This window comes from Furipterus horrens, unplaced genomic scaffold, assembly GCF_987537825.1.
Source record: "Furipterus horrens unplaced genomic scaffold, mFurHor1.1.pri manual_scaffold_2, whole genome shotgun sequence".
Lineage (NCBI taxonomy): Eukaryota > Metazoa > Chordata > Mammalia > Chiroptera > Furipteridae > Furipterus > Furipterus horrens.
This window is the reverse complement of record NW_028327172.1, coordinates 214,155,660-214,165,877: the sequence shown is the minus strand read 5'-3', so window position 1 is coordinate 214,165,877 and position 10,218 is coordinate 214,155,660. Positions and strand designations below refer to the sequence as shown.

The 10,218-nt window shown below is 54.0% G+C and overlaps 1 protein-coding gene and 1 long non-coding RNA gene across 3 annotated transcripts; both read left to right on the top strand.

Annotated features, from left to right (window-relative positions):
- The first annotated feature begins 1,332 nt into the window (after positions 1 to 1,332).
- Positions 1,333 to 3,939, top strand: DRD5 (dopamine receptor D5). The gene has a single exon (XM_090267078.1). It carries the CDS (start codon positions 2,327 to 2,329, stop codon positions 3,749 to 3,751), a length of 1,425 nt encoding a protein of 474 aa, XP_090123204.1. The 5' UTR covers positions 1,333 to 2,326; the 3' UTR covers positions 3,752 to 3,939.
- Positions 3,940 to 4,354: 415 nt separating this feature from the next.
- LOC150020360 (uncharacterized) lies at positions 4,355 to 7,745 on the top strand. 2 transcript variants are annotated; one of them, XR_016509129.1, is made up of 4 exons: positions 4,355 to 4,606; positions 4,793 to 4,864; positions 7,023 to 7,047; positions 7,593 to 7,745. It is a non-coding gene; the product is annotated as an uncharacterized LOC150020360 (long non-coding RNA). The 2 variants fall into 2 exon arrangements; XR_016509130.1 differs by lacking the exon at positions 7,023 to 7,047.
- Positions 7,746 to 10,218: the final 2,473 nt, after the last annotated feature.

The following is a 10,218-nucleotide window of genomic DNA, read 5'->3' as shown; positions in this document are numbered from 1 at the left end:
TGGCACCGTTGTAAGTTTCTCTGGGTGACCCTCAGGGTAAAGTCTATCTCCAGCACTAGACTCTAACCTCGAAGAGGGAAAGGACAATACACATTTTTACGCACTTGCATTTCCAGTGAATAAAACAACCTTTGGGACGTAATAGGTGCTCAATAAACATTTGTTGACTAAAAGAATAAGGAATTGAAATTCAACCCCCTGTCTCCAAAACCTAAGCTCTTTTCTGGCCTCAGAAGTTTGTGTTCTCCAGGACAGGAGCGGATGGAGGTCATCCAGGGTGAGGACTTACCACAAAACCCATCAGGGAAATGACGATGTGTGTATGTGTGTATGTGTGTGTGTGTGTGTGTGGTGGGGGAGGGAAACAGGTAATGGCTAAAATCTAGGCTGTCTATGGATAGGAGAAGTGACAACCGAAGAAGCAGGAGCAGGAGCAAGGGCAAGATGATTAAAAGACTTAAAACACCTGACATGACTGTCCAAGGATCAAAGATCATGGGGAGCTCCTGAGGGCTCTCCGTCTGGGGAATGACTTGACGTGAGTGACATTTGACGAGGATCACTGGGCCTGCCCTTGAGTGGAGGGTGGACGGAAGATCCTAGCAGAACGTGGAGTGCACTTAGTCCAGGATAGTGTCACCATAAAACAGGGTGGGGAAGTCCTGGACTGGGACGCCAGTGGCAGAGAGGAGCGGTCCGGGTGCAGGAGATGGGGAGAGACAGACAGGTGGTAAGTACGACTCCCCAGTTTCAGGCGCAGACATCTGCACAGAGAGCCCTGCCAACTCTGACAGCAGAGAGCAGGCAGGGGAGAAGGGGCGGGGCGGGGCTGCTGAAGGCTGAGCCGGCTGGGGCGGGTGGGGCCGGAGTGAACGGGGCCGGGGCAGGGGGTGTGAGCTGGAGGGATGGGAACCCAGCCCTGTTTCTAGACCTCACAGAAGGTCTCCCTGATGCCTCGTCCATTTCTCTCCAGTTGCCTTCAGCTGAGCTTAACACCAGCGAGAGACCTGGCTGTTCACAGACGGAACTTGTCCTTCCCCGTGTTCCCCTGCCACTTTTTTTCTTTCTGTAGATTTTAGGCTTTGGGCCACTCATTCAAGTCTCAGTGTCCTCCTGCTGAGCACGGAGGTGTTATTAATCCATCCTCTCAAGGCTAAAAAGAGGAAGGACTGTGATTGTCCCGAGGAGAGGAGGCCCCCGACTGCTGGGGGCTCCGTTCCTCCTCCTGTCTCCCTGGTTCTGGGCAATTATTCCCCAAAAGACAAATGGCTCCAGGACCGGGGTGGGGGTGGGGCTTGGGGGGAGTAGTGCACTCTCCCAAGAGGTCAGGTGAAGCCCCTGAATCTTAGAACAGGTGTGTGTGGAGGGGAGTTTGGGAGAGGTTCCCAGGAGACGTGCCTCCTGCGCAGGTGCAGTCAGAATGAGTGGGGCAGGTGGGCCGCTCTCCATGGCTTCCCGGAGCCCTTCCACCAGCGGGCGGAGTAGGCGTCATTACCCCACTTTGTGGATGAAGAAACCCAGGCCCAGGGTAGTTACGTTGCTCACTCAAGGTCGTACAGCCAGGAATCAAGTGCGATTTGGAACTCAGGTCAGTGAGAAGTCCAAAGTCGCCCCCTTTACCCTAGAACCAGTGCTTTCCCCCACTCCCCATCCCTACCCTCCCTTCCTGTTCCCCTAACGTAGCCAGGGCCAGCGCAGCCCAGCCAGGCACCAGGGCTGGGCCAGGCACCTCTTTATCTTAGTGGGGCGTGTTCTCCCGGGCAGGCGGCAAGAATCTGGCACTAGGGTGCCTCTAGGACCTGCGGGTTCTTCCCCAGACTCCAGCGGACAGGGAAAGCGCCCAGGCACCGGTGGGGCGGGTGCGCTGGAGAGCGGGGAGCGCGGAGGCGCATGGGCGGGAGCGCGGGCCCGGGAGCAGCCGGGACCCAGGCAGCGCCGCGGCGCTCCCCGTGCCGGCCGCTCCCGGCCCCCGCCCCCTCGGTGGTGGCTGGCTCTTTGATTCTCCGGCCCTGAACCCGACACAGCCGCCGCTGCCTCCTGGCGCCGCACATTGCGGGCTCCCAGAAACAGCCATGCGGGCCCTGGCTACTTGCGATCCCCAGCGCCTGCACTGAAGGGGCGCAACGCGGCCACCAACCCGGAGGCGCTCGAGGCGAGAGAGAGGTCCACGCGATCCGGCGCCCCGACGCAGCGCACGGTGAGCGTCCCCCCAGGCTCGGGGATCCATTAGCCGCGGGTACCCTCGAGCTACCCCTGGGTGCCCGATGGGGCCGCCCGGAGGGCACAGGGTTGAAGTTGGGAGCGCACCTCTGCCGCGGAGTCCGACATGCTGCTGCGGGGGCGCAATGACACCGCGAGGTTCGGGCAGCAGCAGCAGCTGGTTCCCGGAGGCGCCCTGGGGGGCTCGCAGGAGGCAGCACCGCTGAGGCCCGCGCAGGTGGTCACTGCCGGCCTCCTGACCCTGCTCATCATCTGGACCCTGCTGGGCAACGTGCTGGTGTGCACGGCCATCGTGCGCAGCCGCCACTTGCGCACCAAGATGACCAACATTTTCATTGTGTCTCTGGCTGTGTCCGACCTCTTCGTGTCGCTGCTGGTCATGCCCTGGAAGGCTGTTGCTGAGGTGGCCGGTTACTGGCCCTTTGGGGCCTTCTGCGACGTCTGGGTGTCCTTTGACATCATGTGCTCCACCGCCTCCATCCTGAACCTGTGTGTCATCAGCGTGGACCGCTACTGGGCCATCTCTAGGCCCTTCCATTACCAGCGCAAAATGACCCAGCACGTGGCCTTGGTCATGGTCGGCCTGGTCTGGACCCTGTCCATCCTCATCTCCTTCATCCCAGTCCAGCTCCATTGGCACAGGGACAAGGCAGGCTCCTGGGGCGAGGTGGACCCGCCATCCAACCTGACCAACGGCACGCCCTGGGAGGAATCGGGGGAGCCAGAGGTGAGGGTGGCGAACTGTGACTCCAGCCTGAACAGGACTTACGCAATCGCCTCCTCACTCATCAGCTTCTACATCCCCGTGGCCATCATGATCGCGACCTACACGCGCATCTACCGCATTGCCCGGGTGCAGGTCCGCAGGATTGCCTTCCTGGAGAGAGCCGGGGAGCATGCGCAGAACTGTCGGAGTCGCGGGGCCTGTGGTCCTGACGCCGGCCTGCGGGTCTCTATCAACAGGGAGACCAAGGTCCTCAAGACCCTGTCGGTGATCATGGGGGTCTTCGTGTGCTGCTGGCTGCCCTTCTTCATCCTGAACTGCCTGGTCCCCTTCTGCAGCAGACACCCCGAGGGCCCCAGGGCGGGCTTCCCCTGCGTCAGCGAGACCACCTTCGACGTCTTCGTCTGGTTTGGCTGGGCCAACTCCTCCCTCAACCCCGTCATCTACGCCTTCAACGCTGACTTCCGGAAGGTGTTTGCCCGGCTTCTGGGGTGCAGCCACCTCCGGTGCTGCGCCCAGGTGGAGACAACGAACATCAGCAGGGAGTGCATCTCCTCCAACCAGGACACTGTGGTCCACAGGGAGATGGCGGCTGCCTACGGCCACGTGCTCCTCAGCGCCATGATCCCACGGGACAGGGAGGTGGATAAGGACGAGGACGAGGAGGGCCGTCTTGATCGTATGGCCCAGAGCTCTCTAGCGTCCCCAGATGGTGACCCTGCCGCAGAGTCTGTCTGGGAGCTGGACTGCGAGGGGGAGATTTCATTAGGCAAAATAACGCCTTTCCCCCTGAGTGGATTCCATTAAACTACGTGAGAAATGCCCTTGGAGGATCTGTAGAACTACACAGTGGGAAGCGTGTGGAACACAGCCCTGGCGGGGTAGGTCAAGGACGTAGGTTGCAGGCTGCAGGCTCCATGTCCCATCGGGGTGCATATAAGAAACAACAAATGAATACAAAAATCAGTGGAGCAACAAAGTGGTGTTCCACCCTCTCTCTGTCTCTGTCTCTCTCTGTCTCAAGTCAATTGAAAAAAAAAAAAAAAGAAGAAGCATGTAGAGCACATACACACATTCCCAGTGCTGCTCAGTTTATCATCTTTCTTCTCTGTGTGTAGTAGCCTTTGTGCTCGGAAACCCGACCTGATTGGTTTGTTGTTGAAAGAACTGGCAGAAGCAGATGCAACAAACTCAGTCACACGCACCCCGCCCAGTTCGGCAGACGTGGGCCGGTGGTCCTTTCAGAGGTGGTGTTTGGTTCTAAAAAGATAAAAAAAGTGGGACTTGGTTTTTAAACAAATGGCTGGTTCGCTGGCTTTTTAAGTGACAGGTTCAATGTGTGTGTGCTGCCGAGGGGCGTGTGGCTCCCGTCTTGCTTCCTGGGGCCCGGGTTTCTGCCCTGTTTGCTCTGTGTGTCTTGCCTACAGCCGAGGAATTCTTCCTGACTTGCTCTGGTGCCTAATAAACACTCGTTATGCATGTGATGGGTGATTATCTTTGCTTTGCCAGACTGGATTTTAGGATGGCTCCTGGAGAAATCATGAAGCATTCTTTCAAAGCACAGAAGATGTCCGCTGGGTCTGGACACACATGTTTCCTTTCCTTACAGACAATTTCACCTGTAAGATGCACTCAGGGCCGAGGGATCTGAAAGAGCTCCAGGTGTGTCAGAATGTTTTTTTATTTTTTTTTATAAGCTACATACATCTTGAGTCTGTGCTGAAAGCTAGCCTCAATGCCCTGACATAAAATATGAACGTGTCAAGCCTGGGATTTTTTTTTTTCCTTCTCATTTCGCAGCTTCTTTAAACTAGCATAACATAGACCAATCCTCTGATTCCTATACAGTTCCTATCAGTTCAGAGAAGACCATATGGAAAAACAGCTAGATCTCTCCCCACCTCCTCTGGTGTTATAGAGGTATGTGGCTTTTTATTAACCATGCTTTCTGAAGGACTTTGACATGTGTGTGCTGATAAGCTTTAAAAAACAAATCCCATTTTCAAAGAGGGATTTTCATTTGCAGACAATAAGCAATGAGGAGATACATTTTAACTAAAACATAGGTGCTAGAGATGACATTGAAATGAACTCGACATTGGAAAGTCTTTTGGTGGAGGTGCTCCACAAAATGCCCACTGGATCCCAGCCGGCTCCCTTTCCCTCTGCGGTCTGCACAGCAAGGAGAGCACTTTATCCCAGAACCATCCCAGCTGAGAGCGACTCACTACCATTAGACCTAAATGTGAGCATTGTGAATGGAAGCAAATCAAATGTCGGACGTGTAATTTCTCACAGCTGGTCCCCACTTGGAAGCAGGCTTATTTATCAAGGACCGTTCAATCGACTTGGCTCTCTTTAGTGATAATTTTATTGCCAGTCTACTGAGTAGCCTAGACTTGTTCACCGTAAAATGTGCGGTGCCCAGCCCATAATGCTTAGTAAGTACTTGCTGCATGAATAACTGACTATTTCTGGGATGGAGAAATTGGAAGCAAGCCCTATTTGGTACATTAGTTTTCATATATGGTTTAGTCAAACCGATATTGGAATCTGAGGTCTGTGTTCAGTTTCTGACCTCTTGTGAACTGATGGTTAAGTGGACCATTAGGGAATCATGGGGCAGTGAGAAGCACCCTGCTCTGGGTTTCAGGAGATGGCTGTGTGACCTTGGATGAGTCAGTTAGCCTCTCTGGGCCTCAGACTCTCTCTGCAGTGGTAAACTGAAAGACTTCCACTAGAGCATTCTCCCCAACTGGGCTTCGTGATGCAGGAGTTAGTGGATGGGGTCTCGGGTGCCACACCCAGCACAGTGTCTGTTTTCTCGACAGGGCTTCTTGGAGCCTTTCTTATGCACCGTGAACCCCCAAGCAGGAGAGAGTTCTGCACGGTTTCCCCGCGTCTTTGACCTTGTAAACCCTGCTTAACAGTGGACTTCCTCCTTACTGGCTCTTGGGAAGCCATCATGTCAGGGAACACTTCTTCATTGATCAGGAAGTCTCTTGTACGCAGCTGTTCCCAAGAGGTTGTGAGCAGCAAAACCTTTCCTGGCACGCATTGTTCTAGACCCCAGTTCAAATAATTTCTGTGTCAGGAAGGATGGGTTATGTGAGGACTTTGGTAACCCCTTCTGCACGATATCATTTATTATGGTTATTCAGACCTATCAAAGTATGTGCTGGGCACTGTCCAATAGAGTCACCCATCAAATGCTCTGGCATCTTGGGACTTCCGTTGTAGTGGGAGAGACAGCAGGCGGACCTGCTAGGCTGTACCACACTGCAGTGCGCTGTGCTGTATGTCACGCAGTAATAACCAAGAACCACTGGCCCAGGTATAAACCCGGGGCTTACACCTATGTGAGTGCAGTGATGAAGCGGCTATTTACTTAGGGGGCTTCAGGAAGGCTTCTCGGAAGAGGTGTGATGAAGACAGACCCAGATGAAGAAGCAAGGGTGGGAGCAACGCTAATGTTCAGGCAGAGGGGATGGCATGTGCCAAGGTGTGGAAATGGGACTGTGCTTGGCATGCCAGGGAGAAGAGGCAGGCGGCCCACGTGGCTGGATGGCTGGGCAGGGTCAGGGCTAAAACAGCCGGCATTCTCGGGACTCCTCCTGTGCTGGGCACCGCTCCTATGCTGACTCACGTAATGCCCACAGCCCTGGGGTGGGCGCTTAGCTCACCCATTTCACAGATGAGGGAGTGAGGGCATCAGGAGGCTAAATCACTAGCCGAGGGTCATAGAGCCGGACTTGAGCCTGGCCAGCCTGGCCATGGAGTCTTTAACCAGCCCAGCAGTGGCCAGGGCACCCGCAGGCAGGAAGTGCACTGGTGCCTGGACCAGAATGCCCCTCGCTCACGTGTTAACTTGCTGGCTACTGCGGCATTCCCGTGCCCACGTGGAAGTCTGCTTCCCTGTGCACCTGCTCTGAGCGCCCCTTTGTTGGGAGCGCGGGCAGCAGAGGGCAGTGGGGATAGAGCCCGTGCCCTGAGCCCTTCCGTGGGTGGCCAAGTGTTTTCCTGCTCCTTATTGGATCCTCACACTGACTTCATGTGCCATTATTTCCCCATTTTACAGATGAGGACACTGAGGTGCAGAGAGGGTAAGTGGCCTGTCCAATGTCATAGCACTGGGAAGCACGGAAGCGGGGTTTCCACCTAGGCGAGTGGATCTCAACTGGGGTAATTTTGTCCCCCAGGGGACATTTGGCTCTTTTGGGTTGTCACAGGTGGATGTGGGGCTCTCCTGCCAGACATCCCAGCGTGCCCTGAGAGGGCTTGACCCAGGCTGAGTCCAGGTCCCAGCTGCCTGTCCACAAAGCCACACTGCCCAGGCTTTGAAACCCCACAGCCCCACAAATAAAAACCACAAAGAGATGCCACCTCACACCTGTCAGAATGGCCGTCATCAATAAAGCAAACACCAAGTGCTGGCGAGGATGTGGAGAAAGGGGAGCCCTTGCGCATTAATGGTGTGAATGCAGGCTGGTGTAGCTGCTGTGGGAAGCAGTATAAGCAATATGGAGATACCTCAAAAAATTAAAAATGCAACTGCCTTATGACCCAGCAATTCCACTTCTGGAAACACATCCAAAGAACCCTAAACCACTAATTTGAAAGAACATAAGCACCCCTGTGTTCATTGCAGCATTCTTTACAATCGCCAGGACACGGAAGCAGCCCCAGCGCCCATCAGTAGACGAGTGGATAACAAACCTGTGGTACATTTACACAAGGGACTATCACGCAGCTGTAAAAAAGGAAACCTTACCCTTTGCAACAGCATGGATGGACCTGGAGGGCGTTGCCTGAGGGAAATAAGTGAGAGAAAGACACGTACCATGTGATTTCACTCATATGTGGAATCTACTGAACAAAATGAACTAACGAGCAAAATAAAGCCAGACTCATAGATAGAAGAGCGGGCTGACTACTGCTGGGGGTGGAGAGGGGAATGGAGGGATTGAGCAAAAAGGGAAAAAGAGGAAGAACTCATGGACACTGACAACAGTGTGGTGTTCGCTGGGGGGCGGGGGGAGGAGCAGGCGCGGGTAAAGGGGGGATAACTGGTGATGGAAGGAGACTTGACTGGGGCGGTGAGCACGCAACACAGGGTACACGTGATGTGTGGTAGAACCGTGCACCTGACACCTGCATAATTTTGTTAGCCAGGGTCGCCCCGGCACATTCCATAAAAAGGAAAAACAGAAACTCTACAGCCCTGAGTTCAAATTCTAGCTCCTCCCTGCACCCCATTTAAATTGTGTGAATTTGGGCACCTGTCCCAGCCTTAATTTTACCTGAGAAGTGGGTACATCAACCCCAAAGGTTTGGGTGAGGATAAAAGATGAATGTGTATAACACTGAGAATATTTTTGTGTTGTTCTCTTTTTTCTTTTCTCCTTTTAAAAAGAACCCTGTGGCTTGACACATTTGAAGAAGCCTTTCGGGTCGCCGTAGAACTACAGGGTCCTAAAAGCTAGCGACTGGGGCGGCTGAGATGCCTCTCATCTCTGCTGTTCTCTCGGCCTCTAACGGTGGTGTCTGGCATGGAGTCTGCTCGTTAAGTGTGCGTGTCTTCACTTTGGTGTGCTCTAGATGCAAGCATGCAAGCACGCACAAACACACACATACGCGCACACAGACACGCATGTTTTAGGTGCTGTAATTGACTAAGGGAGTCGTCGGCAGCCGTCCGTCTCGAGAGACGATGGTGTAGCTTCTTAAGAGTCTATCTGCACCGCCGAGAATGGCTGTGCAGTCCGACTAGGGAGTGACACGGTATCTGTCTCCTCCCGTGTTGAATCGACATCTTGCGATGACGCTGGAGTGTCCTCTCCAGTGAAGCTGAAGCTACAGAGCCTGGGCAGGGTGATATGGAGGGTCTGCTGTTGCCCATGCAGCAGACCCCCCCTCTCTTCGCAGCTGAAGGGTCCAAGGGAAAGACGGAGTCGATACAGCTTGGCTTCAGGTGCGCCGCAGGAGTTGCCGGTGTTGACTACAACGTCAAACCGCCTTAGGGACTCCGGCTCCGGATTTTCTGTCGGGGTTTACTCCCTTAGCCTTTCCCCTGACGAGGTATGCCGCAAGGCAGCGGAGGTTTTTTGGAGTCAGAGTTTTCCTTCTCTGATGTGCCCTGACTGGAAGATCGAACCAGTGACACTTAGCTTGCAGGCCGACGCTCAGTCCACTGAGCCACACCAGCCAGGGCTGACTAAGGGAGTCGTCCTCGCATTTTGGGCGGTCAAAGACCTGCTGGGCTGGAAGCCACACTGGAAGTGTTATCACCACACAACATACACGAAGGTTCTTTTATACCCAGCAAAGTGTGTCCACAGTCTTCTGCCGGAGCTCACGACACCCACGAGGTCCTTCCAGCCTGCCCAGTAAAGAGAGGAAATGGTTGACCTGGATAGGGATCCAGGGACTCCTCCAAGTCACTGAGCCAGAGAGCCACGCTGCGTTGGGAGGTGGCCTTCACTCCTGCACCTGACCTACCATCCTGGGCACAGAAGACAGGTGAGCGCAGGTGAGCAGGGGGCACTTCCTTAAACTCGAGTCCCACCCTCCTCACTCTATTCCTGGCTCTGCGTGATGACAGGAGCACCTGTCCCCACCTGGGGAAGTTTCATGGCCTGGTTGGTGAGACTTGAAGTGGCAACTGGAAGAATGACCCTTTGTCCCTAGGGAACAGCAAGGGCCCCTCAGCCATGTTCACCTCCTGGATGTCTCCCACTCGGTCCCTCCAACGTGGTGGCTTCAGGGTCGGTGGACTTCTTACACAGTGGCTCAGAGCACACAGGTGTGTGCCCCGAGACGGGGAGAGCCAGGTGGATGCTGAGTCTCCTCGGCGTCTTGGCCTCCACGAAACACAGAAGCGAGTCCCTGAGGCCAGACCTTGTTCAAGGGGATGGAATTGGACCTCAGTTCTTGATGGAAGGGTGTTAAAGAATTAGCAGAAGAGAGATGCTTTATGTCTTCTGTTTATTAAAAAATTATTTTGACATTGCTTTAGACTTACAAGAATGTTGCAAAATATTACCAAAGAATTCCTAAATACCCTTGATTCAGGTCCCCCAGACATTAACATTTTATTAAGTTCTTTGCTCTCTCTCGCTACATTTAAGACATGATGCCCATTTACCCCCAAATACTTCATACTTCAGAGCATTTTTTCCAACAAGAAAAGAATTTTCTTATCTAATCCGTAGACCTTATTCAGATTCCATGATACAGTCCTTTATAACAGAATAATCCAAGACTGGGTGCTGCAT